The sequence below is a fragment of the Hemicordylus capensis genome, chromosome 3, assembly GCF_027244095.1.
Source record: "Hemicordylus capensis ecotype Gifberg chromosome 3, rHemCap1.1.pri, whole genome shotgun sequence".
Lineage (NCBI taxonomy): Eukaryota > Metazoa > Chordata > Lepidosauria > Squamata > Cordylidae > Hemicordylus > Hemicordylus capensis.
In genome coordinates, this window is record NC_069659.1 from 214670330 (window position 1) to 214697540 (window position 27211).

At 43.5% G+C, this 27211-nt stretch overlaps 2 protein-coding genes across 5 annotated transcripts in view; one reads left to right on the top strand and one right to left on the bottom strand.

Moving 5' to 3' along the window:
* Positions 1-27211, top strand: part of LOC128350780 (DPY30 domain-containing protein 1-like) — a 45946-nt gene that overhangs the window by 6354 nt on the left and 12381 nt on the right. The window lies entirely within an intron of this gene.
* Positions 6412-27211, bottom strand: part of DYDC1 (DPY30 domain containing 1) — a 29063-nt gene continuing 8263 nt past the window's right edge. The window contains exons 1-6 of one of the 3 annotated variants that reach the window (XM_053309475.1): positions 22328-24401; positions 20107-20271; positions 15498-15620; positions 13545-13640; positions 11452-11568; positions 6412-6630 (exon numbers count right to left, since the gene is read on the bottom strand). In XM_053309475.1, coding sequence (XP_053165450.1) covers positions 6580-6630; positions 11452-11568; positions 13545-13640; positions 15498-15620; positions 20107-20271; positions 22328-22333 — 558 coding nt within the window. In that variant the 5' untranslated portion in view covers positions 22334-24401 and the 3' untranslated portion in view covers positions 6412-6579. Of the gene's footprint in view, positions 6631-11451; positions 11569-13544; positions 13641-15497; positions 15621-20106; positions 20298-22327; positions 24402-27211 lie in introns of those variants that run through there. The other 2 variants (XM_053309476.1, XM_053309477.1) reach the window with 2 other exon arrangements.

Here is a 27211-nt window from a genome sequence, read left to right on the forward strand (position 1 = left end):
AGAGCCATGTGTGAAAAACCTCCTGGTAACTTCCAATCCTGTGCTCTTCCAGCTGCTGCCTCTGCTTTAGGCTTCCCTCTGCATCTGTGTCAACTGGCAGCTCACCTCAGTCTGGTGCTCTAGGGAGCTGGCCCCCTTCTGCTCATGAGGTTCCTTTTTTCTTCCTTCTTACTGCCCCGCCCTTCCAAAGTTTGCAGGCAGGCTCCTTTTCCCACCTGTGCCAGGTGTCCTTGAGGAGCCTGGGAGGCAACTGTTCTTTCTTTTTTGCTTAGTCATCCACACGTCAGCTGCTGCCAGCCAGGTATCTACCTCACAGGGCCATGCACACAAGTACAGAGCATTTCTGAAGCTTCTGAAGGAGAGACATGTGCATGCAAAATGTAGGAGGATCACTTCCTGGACGCTCGGGCAATCATGGGTTCTGAGGTGTATATTTGTAGGGTTCTTAACCAGTTGGCATTTTTCTAGCCCCACCAGTAATTGTTCTGCCACCGAAACAGGAGGCTGAAAAATTAATAAACTGAAGCATCTGCAGCTAATTTGCCTGATTATGCCAGGTTCCCACCGGAATCCATCCTGGCTCCAGCCCTCACCTGCCACATTCCTTCTGTCTCCACACTGTTAACTGCCAGCTTCTACCCTGGAGCTTTGCCACAGCAGGCCTTACCATGGGTTTACTGTGAGGCTTTTAGGCAAGTTCTAAGCTGAGCAAAAAAAAAACCAACACAAAAAGTGGATATATATATATATATTTTTTGCCCTAGATATAAATTGGGTTGCACTCTGCACAGTGAAAAACCCAAGTTGTGTGTGAAGTGCTCCCTGATAGCTCGCAGGGACTTTGGGATAAATCTGGATAAAATGTGGACACATCCTCTCCATTCCGGAGGAGATGCAGGCTAAACGCCAGGTGTGGAAAACTTCCTGGCTTTGCCTGACATATATGCATATACAGCCCAATGTGCATAGACCTCATTACATGAAATCCAGTAAAGTTTGTATATTTGCAGGTCTGTGGGTGCATACCTACCAACAACATGTCCCTATTTTCTCATTCTGGTGAATGAGGATGTAGGATGCATCAGTTACATGTGGCATCCAAAATGTGGAAGTGAGGTGGGCCCTGGGTTAATTTCACTACTTCATAAGAATAACCCTGCTGGATCAGGCCCAAGGCCTATCTAGTCCAGCATCCTGTTCCACACAGCGGCCCACCAGATGTCTCTGAGAAGCCCACTCTCCTGCTGTGGCTCCCTTACACCTGGCATCTGAGGCTGGAGGTGGCCCATAGACACCAGACTAGTAGCCTTTGATAGACCCACCTGTCCTCCATGACTTTGTCTAAGCCCCTTTTAAAGCCATCCAAGCTAGTGGCGATCACCACATCCCATGGTAATTAATTATGTGCTGTGTGAAAAAGTACTTCCTTTTGCCAGTCCTAAATTTCCCAGCCTTCAGTTTCAAAGGATGACTCCAGGTTCTAGTGTTGTGAGAGAGGAAGAAAAATGTCTCTGTCCACTCTCTCTGTTCCATGCATAATTTTATCCACTTCTATCATGTCTCCCCGTAGTCAGCTCTTTTGCAAACTAAAAAGGCCCAGATGCTGTAGTCTTGCCTCATAAGTAAGGTGATCTAGGCCCCTGATAATCTTAGTTGCCCTTTTCTGCACCTTTTCGAGTTCTACGGTGTCCTTCTTAAGATTCGGTGACGGGAACTGTACACAGTACAGTATTCCAAATGTGGCCGCACCAGCTCAATGAGCTGTTCACCACAACTTCAAGATCTTTCTCCTGGTCAGTCACCAACAGTTTAGACCCCATCAGTATATATGCGAAGTTGGGTTTTTTTGTCCCAATATGCATCACTCTACACTTGCTGACAATGAAACACATTTGCCATTTTGTCACCCACTCACCCAGTTTGGAAAGATTCTTTTGGAGCTCCTTATACTCTGCTTTGGATCTCACTACCCTGAATAGCTTAGTGTCATCTGCAAATCTGGCCACTTTGCTGGTTATCTCAACTTCTAGATCATTTATGAGCAAGTTAAAGAGCACTGGTCCCAGTACAGATCCCTGGGAGATCCCACTTCTTACTTCATTGTGAAAAATGTCAATTTATTCCTACCGTGTTTCCTGTCTTTCAACCAGTTACCAATCCACACATGAACCTGTCCCCTTATCCCATGACTGCTAAGTTTACACAAGAGCCTTTGTCAAAAGCATTTTGGAAGTCAAAGTATACTATGTCAACCTAGTCTTTCAGATCACCTTTATCCACATGCCTGTTGACACTCTTGGGGTCATGGTGAACAACTTGTTGAAAATGTCAACTCAGTGCACAGCAGCTGTGAAAAAGGCCAATTCCATGCTAGGAATAATTAGGAAGAGGGTTGAAAATAAAAATGCTGACATTATAATGCCTTTATACAAATCTGCAGTGCGGCCATATTTGGAGTACTGTGCGTAGTTCTGGTCGCCATATGTCCAAAAGGTTCTTTGCCTGTTGTATGATTAGTACTTATGCTTAGCCAGGGTTGGACACTGAGAGGGCGGTGGAATGTATGTGGGGAGGGTGCCAGGTTTTGCGCAGAATGGGTGCTTAAGGGTGGGAGTATGCACTGTTGCCGAGTGCAGCAGGGTACAGGGGCGCCCTGTGGGTGGGGCGCACCGGGAATTTGCCCTGTTGCCCTGTGGGCCAGTCTGAGCCTGTGTTTAGCTATAACACAGAGCAAGTTCTAAGGTGAGCAACTCGTGGGAAGGAGGGTCATAACTGTAATGGCAAAAGTTTGCTTAATCCTCATAAACTGACTCTTAATACAGAAGCGGTTTATGTATGTCATTCCCATGGATGCCAGTGCGAGTTGCATATCAATCCTTTGCTAATGGGGGAAAAGACTATCTTCTTGGCTGGGAAATATATTGCAGTAGGTCATCAAAACTGGCTCTGAAGGAGAATATTTCATTTTCCTGGAATATAACTTTTATGCCAGGTATATGTGAGTTCCAGCTTTGATGGGAGTGCGGCTGGTTGAGCCTAATTCTGGGCCTCATATCTGTTTTCATCCTTACACTCCCTTCTGCAACAGCTGTGAGGGGCATATTACTATCAAGACATTCTTTGCTGGGGCTGCTAAAGGGTCTCAGGTTTAACTAAATAAGCCTGCAAGAACCATTTAGAGAAAGGGAGGGGGGGAATCAATCAGTTTCTAAATATTTTAAACAGCAATACCATCATCTTCCTTCAGATTTGACCATATTTCCCTAGTCTTTTAACTCTCTTACACATTAAGGATTGCTGTCAATCCTAAAGGGGTTAAAAAAGAAAGCAAGCTCTCCCACGCTTGCTTGTACTACAGTATTTCATACTCTATTTTCTTACTGCCGTAGAGGGCCAGTCACGAAGTGTTGTGTTTTGAGTTGGTTAAATTTCAAGATTTTACCGAAAGGGAACTGAGGTCAGTTGGACCTAATGAAATACTGCATATCCAAGGGACTGGGATCTAAATGACTCTAAATGTGGTAAACAGAAACAGCACAATGGTTGCTACTTTCTGCTGATGCAGCAGTTAAGGTCAGGAGGCACCAGAGGTATAACTACATTTGAGCCAGTGAGGTGAAAGTCCCAGGGCAGCCAGGGATAGCCTGCCACCTGTCACTGGTGGCACCAGTGCCCTCTTCCACAACACCATTTGGCTCAGGAGCACTTCTAGCCATCTCACTTGGTCCCAGCTCTGTGCCAGCTGCCCTCTGACTGAGCCGATGCAGGCTGATGACATCACCGAGCAGAGCCGCCTGGATCCCAGAAAGAACAGGCAGCCCCTTTAAGGCAAGGCTGTTCTCTCTGGGATCAGAGCAGCTCTGCCTCACCAAGCCAGCACAGCTATGCTGGCTCAGTGATGTCATCAGACCACACAATCTCTATTGGAGAGCAGCTGGCACAGAGTAGGGCTGATCAGGGCCATCAAAGTGGCCAGAAGCGCTCATGCCCCAACAGGCACTACCCAGTATTCTTTTTCAGGAAGGGAGGTAGTTACATCCCCACTGCAATGCAAGTCTTCACAGGGAAATTTTTAGCCCAACTAGAAATGATTTGATTGTCAAGCCAAAGGTTGCCGGTTCGAATCCCATCCCCGCTGGTGTGTTTCCCAGACTATGGGAAACACCTATATTGGGCAGCAGCAATTTAGGAAGATGCTGAAAGGCATCATCACATACTGCATGGGAGGAGGCGATGGTAAACCCCTCCTGTATTCTACCAAAGACAACCTCAGGGCTCTGTGGGCACCAGGAGTCGAAACTGACTCAACGGCACGCTTTACTTTACAATATGGACCCCAGTTGAGCAATTATAATGATTTCCGCCCCCTAGAGTTGATAAAAACCAAATTTATTAGAACAATCCTTGGAGTACCAAGAGGGACACCCAACGCAGTGTTAAAGCTGGGAATGGGGTTAATAATACCAATTGAAGCACATGTCTGGGTTGCAAAGATCTCTTATTATTTGAAATTAAATCTTGTTCAAGCATGCCTGGCACTTCTGCTCCTGAAGGACAACTTTGTATCCATATGGAATGAGGGAGTTGATTGGAAATTAGAAAGTTATGGGCGAAGTATCCCCATGTTGCTCTCCTTAGGGATTTTTAAAGCCAAGGAGATAATTAGGCAGCAGATTTGGGACATAGCGATTCAGGAAGACAGGGCCTGAGTCAGACATTTACCTTTCTTAGGTAGTGCAACTCACCCTCATAGACCAGCAAAATATTTACATGAGCCTGTTCTTGCCAAATCGAGAAGGGCTTTTGCCTTGGCACACTTGAATGCGCTGCCCTCAGCTCTCTTAGAGGGTCGCTCTCTTGGTATTCCTTTTGCTCAAGGGTTATGCCCGTGTCAGTCAGGAGCAGTTGGAACAACTGATCATATGTTGCTTCACTGTTTATTTTATAGGAGATATTCAGCTAGCACTTTTGTCACCTAATTTGTTTAGATTCCAAGGTAGACCATTGGCCTTTTATGTGTCTCTCCTTTTGTCTGACAGTGATATTAATGTTTCCATGAAGGTGGCAAAATTTTGCCACATTACAAATGGTGTAAGGAGGCAATTGGTAAAAGTCATGAGTGTTGACTGTACTATATATTCTTATATTGTAAATGGTGTTTTGAAAGAAAGTACTGGCAGAATCATGATTGCTGGAGGTTACTACTTATGTTGTATTTTTTCTGGTCAATGACCAAAATAAAGATTCCATTCTACTACCAACCTTTGCTGCCCGGAGAAGGCAAGGGGTGCTTATCTGAAAATCCTGTCCCAGGATACACACCAACTTTGCTGCACCCCTGGGAGGGATTAACATTCCAAGACTGATTTTTATTGTTTGTTCCTCCTAGATGGCATTGCCAGATCTGCTTGCCATCCTGCATATCACCTTCTGCTTTGCTATTGCAGCTGCAGTTTTCTTTGCCTGAGCAGTCTTATTGTCAAAAGTATATTTCAGAGCTGACCCAATAAGTATTTGATTCCACACCTGCCAGGTTCCACCCATGTCCCATCCGAGTCTGCCGATTTCTAACCTGACCCACTAGATTTTGCTGTTTTTGCTTCACTCTGTCAGAGTCCATCCATTGGTCTTTTTCAGAGGATCAGTCTTTTGAAATCTAAGTTTTGACAACATTGGGCTCAACCATAGTAATTACTAAGGTCTTTACCAGCAAGAGAAAGGCACATCCTAACTTGATTTGGGTCCTACATAGAAAGCTGCCATATATTGAGTCAGACTATTGGCCTATCTAACTCAGTATTGTCTTCACAGACTGGCAGCAGCCTCTTCAAGGTTGCAGGCAGGAATCTCTCTCAGCCCTATCTTGGAGAAGCCAGGGAGGGAACTTGGAACCTTTTGCCCTTCCCAGAGTGGCTCCATCCCCTGAGGGGAATCTCTCACAGTGCTCATACATCCAGTCTCCCATTCATATGCAACCAGGGCGGACCCTACTTAGCTAGAGACAAGTCATGCTTGCTACCACAAGACCAGCTCATTTAATCCCACAGTGGTTAGATAATGCCCCCTCTGCTTATATAGTTAGAAGGAAGTCATGCCAAGTGTTTGCCCATCATGATGCCTTTTGAAATATCCCGCTGCTCTCCCATATCCCTTTATAGCATGGGTGGGGAATTGTTCATCCAAATGGCAACTCTAAACATGATCCAGTATTTGGAGCTGGAATTTGAACAAACAGCCCTCTCATGTGATAAAGGAATGCATTCAGCAGGGTTTGGGGATGTCACAAAGTATGTCCCGATAGGCACACACGCAGTGCATCCTCCATTTATTTGGGTGGGTTGGGGAGCTATTCTTCAGATCAGCCTACGTGGTTCATGAAGCTATCAAATCTTCCAAGGAGCAACCAGAAACTACTTATTTTACTTTTATTTTAAAGAAAGAAAAAGTTCATATTTCGGCTGCATTCCCTTATTGAATCATTTAGCCCTATATTCCCTCTTTCCTTGGCATGGATCATCCATATGTGTAGTAAGCCTTGGAGTTTCCAGAAGCAACAGGAGCAGGTGGGAAAGATCTTGGTCACATTTGTCCCTCTTCTTCCTCTAACTCAGTTATATTAGCCATTGCATGCTAAAAGTCAGAGAAAGAAAGAAATTCATTGCTGTGATTATTGCAAATTCTCATATGAATCACAAACAAAAATGGGGGCGGTGTGGCCTTTGAGCAAACACTTCATTGGATTTTTTCCTTGGACCTTATCAAGAAATCAGGTGATATACAGAGTGTGAGGCTGTTCTCATATGCAGCCAGCCTGGGCTTGGCTGCCCATGAGAACTGTTGGGATCCGTGCCCTTAACCCCCTTAATGCACCCTTAACCCAGTTCCCAGGATCGTGTTTGCAGCTTTCACTGTTTGGAGCTTGCACTGAAACAGAGATGGATGGCTAGAGCACACATCTCTTGGGGGAATCCCTCAGTGCACTGTGGATACTCTGAGGACAGGACAAGTCCCAGCCTCAGAGCAATCTGCACTGCTCTGTGATGCATGGAGCAGCAGGGATCGTGTGGGAATGTGCCCCGCACACCCACCAGGTAAACATTGATCGTCTGGAGAGAAGGCAAGCTTTGGGAAGCCTTCTGCCCACCCACCAGTTCGTGTGAATGGCCCCTCTGTGTGATGTTCAGCAAGGTTCAGTGACCTCTGTTTGGATACAATCAAGGTTAAAACGTGAAAAAGTGAGACTAACCCAGGCAGAGTTAGGCTGGCTGTGAGAAGTGGCAGGATCCTTGTAGATCCCTCTACTCCCTACCTACCTACCGCCCTTAATCAACCCAGCTTTTAGCTCTCGCACCCTTAACCCAGCTACCAGGTGCCTTGTGATTGCCCGGGCTGCATGCAGCTTGAGGAGTCACAGAGATAGGCGCATAGAGCTCCTGTCTGAGGGGGGAATCCCCAATTGAGAGATGCCTGGAAGCCAGAACATGTTCCAGCCTCAGATCCCTCCGCCCTGCTTCATGCTTCACGGAGCTGCACAGAGCAGGGCTGCCCATGTGGGCACGCTGGAGGCGCACCGAAGAGGATCTGCTTGGTGGTCTTCAGGGAAGGGAAGGTGTAAGCAGCCTTCCTTCCGCACCCTCACAGGGAAATCATATGGACTGCCTGCAGCATAAGCCTCCCCCACTCACAGACCTTGTTAGCCAACTAAGGAGAGGACTGAGAAGTCAGCTGGACTGAGAGAGGACTTGTGCCCCCACCTATATCTGAGGTGAGTGGCCAGAGGATGTACCACTGGCATACCTCCGGGCAAGTGGCAAAAGATGGTAGACAAGGACCATCCTTGCCATCATCCTTGGACAAGGATCAGAGAAGATGCTTCTTGCTGGAATTGGCTTATGGAGGAGCAGCTCTTTCTCATCAGGTTAGTTACGTACTCTCTTGATATTCAGCAAGTCAGTGTATAAACTGACTTGATTTTGAAGTCTCTAGCAGATATGTACATCACAGATCTGCTTGCCCAGATTACAATGGATATGCTTGCTTAACATTTTATGTTTTAACCTGTTAATGAGTGGGGATACACTACATATGTGTGGGCAAGATCAGCCTCTCCCCAAGGTACAGCAGCTACAAGCAAGCTGAATTAAAGGGCTGTTTTTAAAAATCCAGTTAAAAGCACTTCCACCTTCTAATGGGAGTTTGTTCTAAGCATTTATTCCAGACACCACCTGAACATTTTCTGAGAATTCTTGCCTCAAATTTTAAACAATATTGAATTTAGACATTCTGTGATGGATTCCCCCCCCCCAACTTTAAGCACTAAATATGTGGAAAATACTTGAATATCGATATTAGCTTGGGGACCTTTGTCTCAACTTTTAATACATTATATTTTGTAATAATATTCTAATTTTAAGCAATCTTCAATAGAAGACTTATGAATATTCAGAAACAATATTTTTTCATAGGTTGTACATCGTGATAAAAGCTATAAGTGATTTGACCGAGTGTAGCTAGTCTCCCTTGTACCAAGATATTTTTATATCCTAATTAATTTGATAATTAGGTTACATTAATTTGGCTATTGATAGATGTAATTTTGTATGGATCTACTGACTGGTCAAAAACAAATCATTTAGTAATTATGGGTTCAAATAAAAATAACAGGAAGAAGCACCTAAAATGTTAAGCCAGCAGGGATAGCAGTGACTTACAGTGGATATTAGCAAGATCATTTAAGAAGTCAGAAGACATTTTGATTCAGAAATTGAACAAGAAACGGGAGATATTACAAAAACAAATGAAGGAGCAAGAAAAGAGAATAAGATAATGCTATAAGACTACGAATGAGAAACAAGCTAATACATTGGCTGGATTCACACATCATGTTGAAGGGGCAGTTCGGCCAAGTCACCAGAGTCCTGAGCATATACACAAGTCCTACTTCCAGTCTCCAGAAGGACATCCTGAGATTGGATGTGATAGACAAACCCCCCAATCCCAGCATATTTTACCCTGGTATGGAAACGACATCTGTAACATTGATTTGAGGTGAGGGGCAGAAGTTGGGTTCTCTACTGCAAGTAGGGTAGAATATGCTGAGGTTTTATACGTCATGCCCAGTCTTGGCATATCCCTTCCAAAACCAGAAGAAGGGGTCTTGGGGCTCCAGCAGCTTGGCTGAACCACCACTTTGAAGTGACATGTATCTATGTGTTTGAAGCAAGGCTTGAAAGATTATTAGGAGTTAAACAGTGAGCTGGCAATGGGCTTGGAAGCTGTCACTGAAACTAGGACCATGGCTGCAAATAAATTCTGTAAAGCACAAGATGTGCTTGTGACGCTTATAAGCTTGTGGGTTAGGAATACTGTTCCACAATTTACTTGGAAGGGAGACGAGCCAAAGAGAAGGACAAGAATGTCTGCTTTAACCAGGCACCCTTTCTAGGAGCCAAGCATTTAATTTTCTAAAACTTAGGGAAGAAAAAGTCGTTATACATGGGGAATTGCATTCCATTAAGTGGCTGACATTCTGATTAAATTTGCTCAAACAAGGCCCACTGACATTAAGAGGACAGGTAAGACATGCCTGATTTGTCCTCTTAATGTCAATGGTGCTTCCTCAAGTAAATTTAGTCAGGATGTCAGCCAGTGACTCACACATTCTGCAGCATTAGAAGTGCTGAACAGGAGCTTCATCCATGCAAGAGGCTGCTTCGGAGCTCAGGGAGATCATTGCTGAGCAGCCAAACACACAAGGATGGGGAGGAGATTATTTTCTCTGATTTCCCCCTCCCTCCAAGTGTTATTTGGCTGCCAGGAATATGTCCCTAAGAGTCACACAGCCTTAGAGGTAAGGTCCAGCACCTAAGCCAAGCTTGACATCTTATGAAACAAACAAATGAAGCCAGTCATTTAATTCCTGGTGTTCATAATGAATTTTCTGTTAACTCAACTTTTACATAGCCCATTATGAAAGGTTATTCTTTCTAGAGACTTAAAGGAGGAGAGGAGGGAAGAGGGGAAGGAAGCATTTCCCTTTTCCCTGTATCCTCCTCCAGCAGTGAATGGGGTGGAATTCAACCAGCACTGCACCAGCCCACCCCTCCCCCCCACCCCCCAAAAGCCAACAAAAATGTGAGTGCCACAGATAACAAGAAAGGCTAGCTACAAGGCTGAGTAGAAAGAAATTATTTACTGGATATATGAAGGTGTCACAACACTAACAATAGAGACGACACATTCTTTTCTAACTCTCATAATACATATTCAAAGACTGGTCTTTTCCCTGGCAATTACAAGTATACTGTCTTGGGGTCGGAAGCTAAAATTGGTTTAGCAATGTTTGCACACCATGTTCCTGTATCATTTGTCTTGAAGCTATGGATAATAAAGCATTTGGGTAGTGCAGATTAAATGTTTCTACAAGATCACGAAGTGTGTAATTTAATAACATTAAATGTAAAATATTGTTTCCCATTTAAAGCAACCTCAGGTATGGACTAGGTAGTAATTTGGTATACCTCTAAGGAATACGTAAGAGGGGCATTTTAAAATAAATCATCTAATTGTTGTTATTTTTTTAATGTACAGGAGGAGCAGGAATTGGAGGTTTATATTGGAAAATTAGTAACTGAACATTAAAAACACATAATCAGTCTTGGGGGCCCTGCAGATGAAAGTTAATTCAACCATGAGCACTTATAAGCCCTGTTCACACATGATGTACAATCTGTTCATAGTGTAGAAACATTTGGCTCGGTGTTCACATTAAGTTATTTGCACATTATGTTCAATATATGTACAGTAGTACACTGTACTCTGCATTTGAGGAAGTCTGTACTCAGGTTCACTTTTGGAATGAATGTACATACAACCATTCACACAAGAACATCACATACGTACAAACATGTGTGTCTCTGTACACAGAATGTCTAAAGAGGGATATTGTATTGGGTGGTGTGTTTTTTTTAAGACTGCTTTCTTTTTATTGTCATGTTTGTTTATTGGTAGAACCTTTCTGTTTCCGTCACTTCAGTTTTGGAATTCTTACATGGCTTGAGGTGTAAAAGAAGCTCTAGGAAGTATCAGTGTTTTTGTTGATCCTTGACAACTGTTATGGTGAATGGGGCTCTAGTCTCACAATCATGGCAATCAGATCACAGATATCTATCCTGGTTAAATGCAGTTTAACCACAACGGTTTGACCAGAATTGCCCAGGAAATCTGAGTTCTCACAACCAGCTCCATGGGGCTAAGCAATCCCGGTTTACTCTTTAACTAGAATTGCCATGATCGTGAGAATGCAGCCCAGCTCTGACAATATAAAACAGACTTCTGAGAATGGACCTCACACTGAAAATGATACTTTTAAATCAAAATACCAATACTATGCTGTGAAGCCAGGGATATGTATGTGGGTGCATGAATTACATTTGTTATTTTGTTACTTACTTCAGATGGCTCCATTTCATCTATCTCGTCAACTCTAGGCAAATGGGGAGCTCCATATTTATCTGATAGTTCTGCCAAGGTTTTCAGTGTGGCTTCCCCCTCAGCTATAGCCTTCATCTACAATTCAAAATTAATGTTCAATATAAATACAAAGATGATGAATACTTATACACCACTTTCCAAAAATTTCCCCAAGTGTTTTACATAAATAAACAAAACAAACAAAATGGTTCCCTGTCCTCAAAGGACTCACAATCAAAAAAAGAAAGCTAAAATAGGTACCAGCAACAGCCACTAGAGGGATCCTGTGCTGGGGATGGATAGGACCAGTTGCTCTCCCCGTGGTAAATAAAGAGAATCACCACTTTTAAAAGGTGCCTCTTTGCTCAGTCAGCATCAATTCATCACGGTATCCAACTGAGCAAAACTCAAGCAACGTAAGGTGCTACTTATTCCCCAGTAATTTTCATGTCACTGAGCTGAACTGACAATATCCAGCAGAAAATTCTGCTGTGCATCCCCCACTGAAATGAACGAGACCTTTTTGAGAGAACACCAGGGCTCTTGTGCAAGTTTCATTTCCGTTTTCCTGCACATGTCCCACTTAACTTCGCACTAGATTCTGCCCAATGTGACAGCAGCCTGTGGTGAACAAGGGGGTCAATCCTGCTAGTTATTTTTTAAAACACATGTCTTCTACAGGAATAGTTGAGAGAAACTGGCAAGATGTCACAACTCTTTCTCTTTATCAACTACCTTTTTTGATGTTACATATACCATTTAAAAACAGCCAGGGAAGGAAATCAGAATATTAAGGGCTCGATGTTTTTGATTGCTTAGTATGACCAGGCTAGTGTTGTGAATACAGGGTAGATTTGCTCCTGGAGCAGAAGTGCCAGCGACCACTAACTTCAATAAGGCCACTATTGCTTTCTAAACCAGCTGTGATAGGGGCAGCCATGTTTGCTTATTCATGTCTGCCCTATTCATATAAAAAGCAGTGTGTACATGTGTTTGCTTTTAACATTAAAAGAGAGGAACTGAATTTGCTCCCAGCAATATTGGAGCTGTGCTGGGAAAAAAGTGCTTGAAACGAGAGAGTTCGGGGATGCAAGGTGAGGGAAGGGAGAATAGTTCCGTTCCTTGCATCCATGTATCCCGAGGTCGGTAAAATGAGTACCCAGAATGTTGGGGGCAATATGCTAAAATCATTGTAAACCACTTAGAGAGCTCCGGCTATAGAGCGGTATATAAATGTAAGTGCTATTGCTATTGCTAAATGTGAAGAGGGCACATGTGAATAACTACTGTGGCTGTTCCATCATATCTAATTTAACAACTTCTATCCTTGGATAGTCTTATTGATAAGGATGCACAAACATCTTCTGCATGCCCCAAAAGTGCTCGAGAATTTGCATGTGGCCCAAGCAAGCACATGCAAATCCTCAAGGATTTGTAGGCTAGAAGTGTGATTCTTCACAAAATGCCTGAAAGGGGCAGGTGGAAGTGGAGGAAACTCTCAAGTTTTTGGCAAAATAGTTCTGTTCACCTGTTCTGTTCACATTTGAGCAGGTGAGTTTGCTTTGAGCACCTCTACACGAATGCTCACAGTACTCCTACTTGTGGACAAATAGATCAGATGTACTCTACTAGAAGATTTGCGAATGAAGCCTGAAGCATACAGACAGAAACTATGGGATTATTCTTCTCCCCATCAAATAAGGACGGCCAGTACAACATGTAGTAGCAGGATATGCAACCACAACTGAAAAATGCACAAATTAGATTAAAAGAGAAAAGTTGACCATGGAGCTAGCTGTGTTGGTCAAAAACCTTCTAAAATATTTCTGTAATATCACTAGCACAGAAAAAGTGGTTGTTTTGAGATAAGACTACGTACAGTGTTCTCGGCTCCATAGAGGAAGGACTGGATTATAATAAATAGATAAAGTATCAGAAGTAAGAGGTGAAGACAGAAGGGGGCAGAGACCTGAAATATTCCATCCCTCAACTGTGAGTTCTTTGGTAGGGGGAAAGGCTCTTCGAGAAGTTTTGACACAAATAATACAAATGACTGTTGGTGTTTCTCCCACCTCCATCTCCGCTTGATATTTCTGCTCTAACAGGAGCTCTTCTGCTCTCTCTCTCTCCATCCTCTCCTGTTCCTCACGTTCTTGTTCCATCTGTGCCTGCAGCCATTTCATGCACATATTTAAGTTAGTGAAAAGGCATATTACTGTAAAGCTATACAGTCAGTCAGTCAATCAATCAATCTTTATTACAGTCATGGACCAGCATAAAGTATAGGACATAAGGAACATAAAAATACACAAAAAGCATATGTGATAGGAAGGTATAAAAGGCATTAAAGGGCATATAAAATGGGATAGAAGGCATGAAGAGAGGGATCCAAGGCATGAAAAGGTGTAAATGCATGAAAAGCCTAAGTAATTGATTGATTGACAGACAGCTACACAGACTACTGTGAAAAATATTGCACAACAGATGTTCTATGTATGTGCTTGCTTTGCAGTAGAGCAAGTGACTGAGGAAAGAGAACTAAAGTGCAAAGAAATAATGGCTACTGAAATGATGAAGCAGAGTAGTAAAGCTCCATACTTAGGCCTGATTTAGACATGTGGCAAAATGGAGTAGAAATCACATGGATTACACCATTTCAGACTGCAAGTAGAGAATCATATTTTGCAGTGTTATATATATGTTACACACACACACACACAAATAAATAAGCTTTTCTGGAAGTAGAAGACTAGCCCAGAAAGACCAGGCTGGGACAGAACCTCTCTCGTGATGCACTAGCTTTTTATTTACAAAGAAATTTTATGTGAGAGACCATTCAAAAATGAGATCTTCCTTCTGCAGTCTGTATGCCAGTCTCATTGTGCTGCATGTGTGGACAAAAGCCATCACTTTGCAGGATTAACCTACAGCCTAACCAGGAATTGCTTTAAACATTAAAATTGCATTTTACCATTTAAATTTGCAAACCTCCTAGAGACAGTTGAATGGGCAATCTAGAAATGTAACAAATAAATAATTAAAATAAAATAAAGCTACATGCACAGTTCTTAGGCAACTGGAAATGTTAGAGACACAAGCCCTATTTGGGTGTTCTTTCCAAAATGGCATACAGACTGCATACCTGCAAAATGGCATACCTCACAGGGAAGGCTACTCTCTTGCAGCAGTGAAAAGCGGGGCCAGAAGTCCCGCTCTGGCCCATCAATCACCACCTCCTCCCACCACAGTGCTCCTCTGAAGAGAACATCATATCCAGGATGGCAGGTGCTTCCATGATTAGGAGCACCCACCATCATTAATACAGCATTCACCTCTTCAAATGAATACCAGTGATCCATGAGCAGCCAGGAGGAGGAAGTTGTGGGCTGGGGCGAGCCTCACTGGGAAGGCTATTCTATAGACAAGATGACAAATATGGAAGCAGTGCTGAACCACATTCATTGTTTGCTCTCCAACAACAAATGTAATTGAATATTTGAGTGTGTGTTTTTCAAATAAAAAGAAACACCATGCGTATCTTGTAGACGTATTGGGCTGGTGTTCTACTTTTATTTCTGAGATTTATACCCTGCTTTTAGCAAGGCCCTCAATTTGCTATTTCCCAGCTTTGAAGTATTTGAGGCAAAATGTAATTTCATCTGAAATAATAAAACTAATGATATGCTAATGCAATTGTCACTAAGATGGTTAAGATGAGTCTCTCTACATGTCGAATGTTTCCCTACATGCCTTGCACATTCAAAACTAGCATACTGGGGAAAGAATCTTTCTCTCTGGCAATCTAGTTTTGTTTGTGCAGGAAGCATTTTATATGGGGGAGCATTTAAATATACAATCACCCACCTGCAGTATGAAGGTCCAGCAAGAGACTGTAGAACAGCCTTCTGTCTGATAATGTGTTGAAGCTGATCCACCATACAGAACAGGGATCAAAGACACCAGACATGCACAAATACCACAAACTCCCCCCTTGCCCCCCCTGCACGCTTTTTAATTTGTCATACCTGCCTCTCTTCTTCAAGTTTCTGCTGGATCAAAAGTTCTTCTTCTTTCATTCTTGCCAACATTTCCACTTCTCTTTGGGCCTCCTCACGCTCTCGCTCCAGCTCCTCCCTCTCCAGTCTCCTCTAGTGATATGATTTTAAAGATAACAATATCATGTAGTGTTTTATCTCCCACTTCCTTGAGTAGAAGGACGTTCCAGAGACAGCATTTTACAGGATTAGCTCCCTTTGTAATAGAGAGTATTCAGAACATCCGTATTTCTGTAATATGTTTATTTATAAATATAATAGCTGAGGGCAAGTAGAGGCATCTGACAGACATCCAGACAAACAATGCTGGTTTATAAAGTGCCATCATCCTCCCCACCCCAAACATCCGCAAATCCTGGGTGCCCACCAAAGCTGCTTCTTGCTCCCCTACTTCAAAAACTTAAATCTTGAATCTCTTTTGCTACCTACAAACTAAAACTGCTTAATGGTTTCATTATTCATCCCTCTCCTCATCCTGACAGAACATCCATAAATTAGAGATAGATACACATGTGGACAAATTTGTAGGTACCCTTACAGCTCATTGAAAAAGTGTTTTATGCCTCCTGAAAAGTGATTACATGAAAAGCAATTGTCCCATGTATACCTGCATGCCTTTGATAGGTCATCAAGTAAAGCAAAGCAAGTGTGAAAAGAGATACAGGTCGACAATCCTTTATCCGGACTGCTTGGGACCAGAGGTGTTCCAGATTTTGGAATATGTTCATAAGTGAGATATCTTGGACATGAAAGGTTACTGGGGTTTTTTCTCCAACAACTCCTGAAGTTGCTTCCCGCCTTCCAGCCAAGCTCCTTCCCACTTCCCCTCCTTCCCCTCTTGCAGACTGGCTTGAGAAGCGTGTGAGTGGCAGTGCAATCCCATTCACAAAACCGGCTTGGCTCTACCCCGAAGGAGGGCTCTTCCCCCATTCAGAGTGCCATTGCAGACAGAGCCCCGGGTGCTGCTTTGCCTCTGGCCCCTGCCCTGCCTGCAGTTGCCCTTAAATGCCAACAGCAAAGTGCCCGTCCATGTGGGAAGGGAAGAGGAGCCGAGGCTGAAGAGGGGCCGGGCAACCGCCATAGCAGATGGAGCCGTGAGTGCTGCTTTGCCTCTCTATGAGTTGCGGGTGCTGCTTAGTTTGGGGGCTTTTTTGCTGCTTTGCCACTGTTAGCTGCTAAGTTGGGGCTGGGATTGGTTAGGGGGCTGGGTTGAAGCTACAGGTCGAGAATCCAAGTGCAAAATACAAGCGGGTGGGTTTTTTCCCCTCGGTGTGGTGTCCGGATTTTGGAGCTTTCCGGTTTTCATGAGTCCGGATAAAGGATTCTCGAACTGTAAAATACTGCTTATTCTACAAAGATATTCTAAAGTGGCCTGGACACATTTGTTGGTACCCCTAAAAAATATCATAAATAATTGGAGTAGAGTGATTTTTCAAATGAGCTGTTTTCTTTAATTAGTATCACACATGTCTCCAATCATGCAATCAGTCATTCAGCCTATTTAAATGGAAAAAAGTAGTCACTTTGCTGTTTGGTATCATTGTGTGTCCCACAATGAACATGGACCAGAGAAAGCAAAGGAGAGAGTTGTCTGAGGAGATCAGAAAGAAAATTATAGACAAGCATGTTAAAGGCAAAGGCTATGAGACCATCTCCAAGCAGTTTGATGTTCCTGTGACAACAGTTGCAAATATTATTAAGAAGTTCAAGGTCCATGGGACTGTAGCCAACCTCCCTGGACGTGGCCGCAAGAGGAAAATTGACCCCAGAATGGGCAGAAGGATAGTAAGAATGGTAGACAAAAAGCCAAGGACAACTTCCAAAGAGATACAAGCTGAACTCCACAGTCAAGGTCCATCAGTGTCTGATCGCACCATCCATCGCTTTTTGAGTGACAGTGGGCTCAATGGAAGAAGACCCAGGAGGACTCCACTGTTGAAAGAAAAACATAACAAAGCCAGACTGGAATTTGCTAAAATGCATATTGACAAGCCACAATGCTTCTGGGAGAATGTCCTTTGGACAGATGAGATGAAACTGGAGTTTTTTGGCAAGTCACATCAGCTCTATGTCCACAGACGAAAAAATGAAGCTTTCAAAGAAAAGAACACCATACCTACTGTGAAACATGGAGGAGCCTCGGTTATGTTTTGGGGCTGCTTTGCTGCATCTGGCATGAGGTGCCTTGAGTCTGTGCAGGGAACAATGAAATCTCAAGACTATCAAGACATTGTGGAGTGAAACATACTGCCCAGTGTCAGAAAGCTCCGTCTCAGTCGCAGGTCATGGATCCTCCAACAGGATAATGACCCAAAACACACAGCTAAGAGCACCCAAGGATGGCTAAGAACAAAACATTGGACTATTCTGAAGTGGCCTTCTATGCGCCCTGATTTGAATCCTATCGAACATCTATGGAAAGAACTGAAACATGCAGTCCGGAGAAGGCACCCTTCAAACCTGACAAACCTCAAACAGCTGGAGCAGTATGCTCAGGAAGAGTGGGCCAAACTACCTGTAGACAGGTGCAGAAGTGTCATTGAGAGGTACAGGAATCGCTTGTTTGCAGTGATTGCCTCTAAAGGTTGTGCAACAAAATATCAGGTTAAAGGTCCCATCATTTTTGTCCATGCCATTTTCATTTGTGTTATTATTGTCCCCTGCTAACTGGACAAAGAGGCACCTTTTACCATAGTGATTCTCTTTATTTAGCAGGGGGAGAGTAACTGGCCCTATCCACCCCCAGCACAGTATCTCCAGTGACTGTTGCTGGTGTCTATTTGGGGGGGGCGGGTTAAAATGTGAGCCCTTTGGGGTCAGGGAGCCATCTTATTTATATATTTATTTATTTTTTTTTTATTTCTCTGTGTAAGCCGCCCTGAGCCATTTTTGGAAGGGCGGTATAGAAATCGAATTATTATCTTGTTTACACGGTCAGACAGGTGTTATTGACTGGTTTGTTTTATCCAGACATCGAGTCCTTCCCAAGGACCTGGGATGGCTGCATTTTATTGTCAATTGTTATAGATATGGTCGCAGAATATAGGCTGTTCCCAGTAAAGCTGCTTTTTGTAATTGGCTGATGGTGATTTCTGTGGCCCCTATGGTGTTGAGGTGCTCTTCAAGGTGTTTTGGAACTGCACCCAGGGCGCCAATTACCACTGGGATTATTTTGGTCTTTTTCTGCCACAGCCATTATTATTATTATTATTGTTATTAATAGAAATATTCTGTTACATCAGAACTCTAAAGCAAAGTGTGATTTTTGTTAAATGCGGAATAAACAATGATGGGTGCCAATTACGTTTGTCAGTTTCAAGTTATTTCAGAGACAATTGTGGGTGGTTCTTTTTTCATGGAGGGGTACCAACACATTTGTCCACGTGTATAGATAGACAGATAGATAGCCAGCCTGGACTTTCACACAGTTTGAATTTCTGGTTTGAAATGAAAGTTGTCTCTGGCCATGACTTTCTCTGTACACAGACAGGGTCACTGCCTGAGGCTTACATTTCTCTAAAGTATGCCCTATGATTGATGTTGACTGCCATTATCACCACTATTGTTGCCAATGTAGTGCCAATCAGGTGGGCCTGGGAACCCTTGATTTCAGCCCCAAACTTGTAGGTATTTGTGATCTCCTTCCTTGCTCTTAAAATAGCATCTCGAACATGAATACAAATACAATGAATATTTATATACTGCTTTTCAACAAAAGTTCCCAAAGCAGTTTACATAGATATAAATAAATACATAAAATGGACCCCTGCCCCCAAAGGGCTCACAATCACAAAAGTCTAGAGAGGTTATCTAGACACTGGCACAACACAAGGTCACTGCCATAGCAGTGTTGGGAGTAATTACTTATATAGCAGAGCTTTTCAGGAGCTCACTCACTCCCATTACAGCAGAAGTTAACAGGGTCTCAGGGGCAACAGCTTGAAAATGATAAGCATGGAGATTCATGTAAGGTTAAACTAATCTACTTTATTCAGAAGTACATGATGATAGGAAAAGACCTATTATTTTATTTTATTTTTATTTTATTTTACATCCCGCTCTTCCTCCAAGAAGCCCAGAGCGGTGTACTACATACTTGAGTTTCTCCTCACAACAACCCTGTGAAGTAGGTTAGGCTGAGAGAGAAGTGACTGGCCCAGAGTCACCCAGCTAGTTTCATGGCTGAATGGGGATTTGAACTCAGGTCTTCCCGGTCCTAGTCCAGCACTCTAACCACTACATACACCACCTATATCTAACAGCTGGCTACATGTTGGTCAGAGAGAGACCTACAGAAGCATGGTAGTCAAGAGGGAGAACTAGAAGCATTCTGAGTAGAAGGAGGAGGAAGTCACTCCCAGGATGTTCCTGAGTACATTCTATCCATAGAGGAGGCAGAGATAAACAAGAAAGAGAAGGAGACCCTAACTATCTCTACTCCCAATGCCCCTAGAAGTCATTAGGGTTACTGGTGCAAAAAGTCAATGCCATCTGGAGCTAGATCTCCAACAATTTCCAGCACAGCATTTAATTGTTGAAGATCTTAGTAGCAGTGACTTCAGGAACAGAACTCTCTCACCTGTAGTGCATCATCTATATTCTTCCTATACTTGTAAATCCAGAATGCCAAGTATTGTATTGGGTCTGCTGGTCGACGCTCTGCTATCTCGGCAAGACCATCTACTAAGCACCTGCCCAGGCATTTTTTGAGATATGCAGTCTCCATTTTCTGCTTCCAAAGTATCTGCAGCAGGATTAATGCTTATGGATCTAAAATGGAAAAACACTTGGAGTAACAGTTTTCTATTATACTTCTATTTTTTATTTTAAGCTGCTTTGTGGACTATTGTTGGTAGAAAAGCTACCTCATTTTTAAAAATCCAAATAGTTTTTTAAAAGCCTTCAACTAATAAATATATGTCTGGCATCAAGACTAAAAATGCACCAAAGCTTTGTGAGAAGCACTAGTGCTGTGTGCAGGTGCTGCTGCTGCCTTCCAAAGTCATTGCCTTTGTCCTTGTTCATGGGTTTTGTGATATAGGTTTTGCCTTCCAAAGTAAGGCAGCATGCACTCTGGTAGGGAGGGCAATTTTCACTGGTCTCCCCTTCCCCCAGAAGCCTAGGTGTGACCTGGTAGTAAAATCACACAGCCCTCAAGGACTTACCACCAGGGGAAGATCTAGGGGCGTAACTATAATAGGGCAAGGGGAGACAGTTGTCTGGGGACCCACTGCTTTGGGCCCCCCCCCGAGGCAAGTCACATGACTCACTCCCCCAGCCACGTACCCGCCCGGGCTTCCTTCAGTTGTATTCATCCTCCAAAATTGATGTGAGTGTTAAGACCTGGAGCTACCAGAACAACATGTCTTTCTTTAGTACCATTAAATGACTTGCATCATCCACAATTTACAAAACCTTTAAAAAAAATAATTTAGGATGATGTTCTATTGTGGCACATAGGTGTTATATATAAATTTTACTTCAGTGAGGGGGGGGCATTTTAAAATCTTGTCTCTGGGCCCACTCCAACCTTGTCACACCCCTGGGAAGATCAGTGAAAATCATGCTTCCCCAAACAGCTGAGCTACATTAGCCAGCAGCAAAGCAGGAGCGCCATCACTTCCTTAGTCTGGATGTCAGTCATTCAGCTTAAGATAAGAGTTAAGTTGCTTGTAATTTCCACATGCTCCAAAAAGCACAGAAATTGCCAGTTTCAATTGTCACCTTAACTTCTGCACCATATATGCAGTAACAACTTTGTAGTCTCATGCTAGCTTTACAGATTAGGCTCTATGCACCCACAATGCCTTGGTCTTTCCCCTCAGCACTGGGTTGGGGAGGAATGTGTCTGGGTATAACTTCCTCATCATTTGTTACAGATGCACCAGATGAATTTGTGTGATGCATCTATATAAGACATAGTGCTCCCCCAAAATTTCACCTACTATAATAAGTGTTCAGGCATAAATTCTAGAGGTGGAGGACCATCCCCAATCACTTGTTATAGACATATCTGATTGATATCTGCCTCCTAAGGTTTTGTAAAGAAAGCAAGTTTTATTCCTGATGCAAAGCTTAGCAAAACCTTAATGGTATTTTCTTCACTCTAATCTTGTCACTAGTAATAAGCTCTATGGGTTTTCAGAGAAAGAAATAGTTAAAACTGGATACCTCTGTAGAACAGCATCCCCAATCACTTGCTATAAACACACCTGATTTAAACATATTCCATTTGTTTAATGAAATGTGTTTAAATCAGGTGTGCACAGGTGTGTGCTTGCTATAAACACATTCCTGATGCAAAGCTGAGCAAAACCTGAATGGTATTTTCTTCACTCTAATCTTGTCACTAGTAATAAGCTCTATGGGTTTTCAGAGAAAGAGTTAAAACTGGATACTCCTATAGAACAGCATCCGCAATCACTTGCTATAAACACACCTGATGGATTTCTGCCTGCTGTTTTCTGGCATTATCAGCAGCATCCCATAAATGGGCTGCTAAGATAATGTGCCATTGAGACCATGCAATAAATCTACTTTCTCACAGCATTTTGCTGTTTCCCTCAGATAAACTGTTCTGATACTTCACTGCACTTCATTAACAGGCTGGTCATATCTTCGTGGTTGATTGTACCCATGGTAATCTTTACCATGTTTAAAATGGATCTATGAACTGGGCCTCAGCTGGATTCATTCAGTACAGATCCCTGATCAACCTAGAAGCTAATAAGGAGGCAGGAGCTGTTCAACCATGATATGTTTTAAAAAATGGAAAGAGTACTTATCTAAAGACAACTCACGGTCATACAGGAAGGAAAGCTTTATTCCTGATGCAAGGCTGATCAAAACCCTAATGGTATTTTCTTCACTCTAGTCTCAACGCTAGGAATAAGCTCTGTGGGTTTCCAGAGAAAGAAACAGTCAAATCTGAATGCTTCTGTTTGGTATCCTAGCAACGGACCGGTGTTCTATCCCTGGGCATCCACCTCTGTAGGCAGCCATCTCCCTGAAGAGCTTATATATCTCTTCTATTGATATAATAGAATATATATTATGACTACTAGATATAATAGAAGATAGATACATTATGACTACTGTTCTTTTCTCTTGATCGAGGATCTTCATAGCTATATATACAGGAAGCTGAAAGGTTTATGTTGTATTACGTGTCTGAGAAAAAGTTGTATAGTTATGCTAATATAGGTTTTTTTTAAATGCCTGTCATTTCTGGTTATGAATGCAAAACCAATGTAATCTTCTATCCATTGCTGTGTCTAAAAAATACATAACTTTTTAAAACACACACCCCCTCTATGTTTGGGGGTGGTGGTTGTTTTTTGGACAAGGAGCAGTTTTGTTCTAACACCATGAAAGAAAATTCCTGAGCAAGTCCAGTATACTTTATGCTGAACTATGACCGTAATAAAGATTGATTGAACCCCTGAGCAATATGGAGTCAGAAGTAAGATACCTTGGTCTCCCATGAGTCCCATCCCTTATTATTGATGTAGATAAAAACATATGGGGAAGTGAGGGGCAGGGGAGCTATTGCATTTCTTATACTTCCAGATGCCCCATCTCTTACAAGGGCCCACACAATGACAGATAATCCAAAAGGTGGGAATGTTGTCAAGTGCTCTAGCACTAGAAAGCTCCCATTTGCCATCTCTGTTGCTCTTCTACAAAAAAACACATCAGTTGCTACAGCTGAGCAGCCTGCCATCCCTGTAGTGCTAACCACAGAACAATCATCAACAAGACCAGCCATCAGTTTTCATTCAGGTAAGTATGATGTCATTTTAAGATTCTTACTTGTGTTTTATTTAGAGTAATTGCTTATTTTGTTTTGACTTTGCTGCCTTAAGCAAACTAATGGAAAGCTGGAATATACATTCAATAAACAAATATGACAATGACCTCCTATTGCATATGTGAATTTTTAATTCACAAAAAATAAGCAGTAACGTGCGAAACAGTCATATCTGAATGTTTTTGAAGTCTAGTCACATCAATTCTGCATTTGTGCTGTGCATGTTTGCTTTCAAGAACAGTGGTTGTTGTTATTTTAGCATTATTTTTAACTTACACTCTAGTTTACTGTTCGCAATATAGAGATGCAACAACCAAAATAACTTCTGAGCTTGTGTTTAAAGGAAGAAGGGGCACATTTCAGTTTAGCACTTTAAAGTGCCATTTATTTCAGTGAGAGAGTCAATCACATTTCTTTCTTTCACTGAAATTAATGGTATTAAAATGTATCATTAGCTGGATCATGCTCTAAACATAAAGGTAAAGTGTGCCGTTGAATCAGTGTCAACTCCTGACGCCCACAGAGCCCTGTGGTAGTCTTTGGTAGAATACAGAAGTGGTTTACCATTGCCATCTCCCACCCAATATGAGACGATGCCTTTCAACATCTTCCTATATCATAGTCTGGGAAACATACCAGCGGGGATTTGAACCAGCAACCTCTGACTTGCTAATCAAGTCATTTCCCCACTGCGCCATTAGGTGGCCATGCTCTAAACATACATTTATAAAATTTCAGCAATGAAATGTTTGCTTGCTGATTTGAAAATGTAACTATTTGACAATCTCTTTTGGGTTTCTGAACCTTTCCCCCACTTTAAGAACATCAGAAAAACCTTGCTGGATCCAGCCAAGACCCATCCCTTCCAATATCCTGCCTCATGCAGTGGCCAACCAGGTGCACTTGGAAAGCCTACAAACACAGAAAACCACCCCCTCCCTTGGTGCTCCCTAGCACCAGGGCCATGCCTCCTCTGACCCTGAGGGAACATTAAGTTGTATTCTATCTAGTAATCTTTTATGTTTTTTTCATCTTAGATGTTTGTCCCAGGGGGGATCCTGTAGAGCAGGGATTCTCAACGTGTGGGTCCCCAGATGTAATTGGACTTCAACTCCCATAATTCCCAATCAAAGGCCACTAGGGCTGGGCATTATGGGAGTTGAAGTTCAGTAACATCTGGGGACCCACACGTTGAGAAACCCTGCTGCAGAGAGTGTGTGGGGAGGAGTCAGAAAAGGGAGAAAAAGGAGGAAGAGAAAATGGAGTTTGCTGAATAAACCTTTAGTTAAACATACATAACATTGCTTTGTGTTGATGAGGGAAGCAGCTATAAAACATTTGGCGATGAGATTTTGAACCAGCTAAGCGTGCGAGCTTGCAAAGCTTGTGAAAGTCCCTGCATCGTCATTTCATTGCATTCCTGGGCCTACATTCCTGAACGGTTGCATTGTACTATTGCTGCTGCTCAGGGTTGTGGGGACAAGAAAGCGGGTGGGGGGGGGATGACCGTCCCTTGGCCGGCAGGGTCTGGGGGCAGGCACCAAGTCACTCCCTCACCCTTGGCCAGGTCAATGCCTTGTCCCCCCCTCACCCAGCCAGTGAATGACGCAATCACTGGCTAGGAGCACGAGCCACACCCCTCTCCTTCCTGGTTGGAGTTTCATTAAAATGCTGGCTGGGGGGCGGGGAGCCCAGCCAGCCAGCATGTCAATGAAATGCTGACTGGGGAAGATGGGAGAGGGTTCAAACGGACCATCTCCCGGGCATTGGCCATACCCCCTAGCATCTGACATTAGTTACAAGGGGCGTAGCCAGTACCAGAGATGGGGCCAGTCAGCCCCTGCAGAGCGCCCCCAGTCAGCGGTTCATGGAATTGCTGACTGGGAGCTCCTTTCCTTGCCCTCTCAAGGGACTCAAACAACAGAAGGGTGGTGGAGCCACTAGGACTTCATCCTCTGGCCACAAGCAAGCTCCCTATGCCCCTGCTGCTGCTAATTATTTATCCAGTTTCCTGAACTGCACAACCTCTGAAGGTTCTTTTTCCTTATCAATCCTGGACTCTGTTGTTCACTGGATGCCCACGGCAGCATGGCTCAAATCCCACCACCACCTTTTTTCTTGGCCACCCAAGGAGAGCCAGCGTGGTATAGTGGTTAGAGTGCTGGACTAGGACCGGGGAGACCCGAGTTCAAATGCCCATTCAGCCATGAAACTAGCTGGGTGACTCTGGGCCAGTCACTTCTCTCTCAGCCCTTGTGAAAGAGAAACTCAAGCATGTAGTACTTGGGCTCCTTGGAGGAAGAGAGGGATATACATGTAACAACAACAACCACCTGCTCTTCCTGGAAACAATGGAGTCCCTATTTCCGCAATTACTTCTTCACTATACAGACCTGATTTTACCCCAGCAAAGCAGACAGCTATATTAATTCACTGCCTGGTAGGGGTGTGCACTGTGTACACCTGGGATACGGGAGGGGCTCCTTTAAGGTGTGGGGAGGGTGCTCTTACCTCCCCCACTGCGCTTCCCCCTCCAGTGCTGCTGTAAAAACCACTGGTGTGGGGTGGCTGTATTCTCTCTTGCGGTCCTGGTCAGCGTAATATCGGAAGTGGCAGGCACATGTGTGACGTGCACCCACATGCCCGCCACTTTCATTATTACACTGACTGGGGCGGCAAGAGGGAATACAGCCGCCCTGTGCCAGTGGCTTTTGCAGCAGCCCTGGAAGGGGAAGTTCAGCTGGGGCAGTAAGAGCATCCTTCCCATGCGTTAAAGGAGCCCCCGCATTCGAGGCGGTTCGAATGCGGGGGCTCCAAACCTGTTTGGCATTCTAGGAATAGAATGCCGAATAGGTTTGTGCACATCCCTACTGCCTGGGCACTGAAGGCCAATGAATGTATAACCATTTGCCCCTTCCTACCACCATGGAAGGGGATGCCAACCCTTATGAAGCTGCTCTTCAAGCATTAGATGATCATTTCAACCCTACTTTCAAGTGTAACCTGTGTGTTTGCCAACTTTAATGATGAAATGATCAGGGATCAGATTATTATGGAAACAAACTGCTCCAAACTGCATGAAAATCAGCTACTGGAATGGGAACTTAAAGGTAAGGCTGTGCCATCAAGTCGGTGTCAACTCCTGGTGACCACAGAGTCCTGTGGTTTTCTTTGGCAAAATACAGGAGGGGTTTACCATTGCCATCTCCCACACAGTATGAGATTATGCCTTTCAACATCTTCCTATATCACTGCTGCCTGATATGTGTGTTTCCCATAATCTGGGAAACCTACTAGCAGGGATTCGAACCAGCAACCTCTTGCTCCCTAGGCAAGTTACTTCCCTGCTGCTCCATTAGGTGGCTTAGGAATAGGCACTTACCTTGGATAAAATTATAGAGACGGCTAAGAGAGTTGAAAATGCTCTTCACTCTGCCAAATTGCTCACTTTGGTACCGCCTAACCAACCTCCTGTCCTGCAATCCAGGCTATTTAGTCTAAATCCTTCCAATCTCAATCTTCTCATATGGCACTGCCCCAGAAAGTGGCAGCACAGGAAAGGAGAAGCTACCAATGATACTGGTGTGGAAACTCTGCCCACAAAGGTGTTCTGCATGGAAGGTCATTTGCAACAGGTGCAAGAAAAGGGGACACTTTGCCAAGGTTTGCACGTGTGCAGTCCACTCCATTACTGATTCACTGTATGATATGCATGAGGCAGATGAACCACTTCCTGACCGCATTTTAAGTGTGACAGACTCAGAGCCTGCTTGTCCACATTCTCAAGTAAAACTTGATGGCCATGAAGTGCATATGATGGCTGATTCTGGTTCTCCATACACTATCATATCCTATCTAGTTTACAAGCCATCAA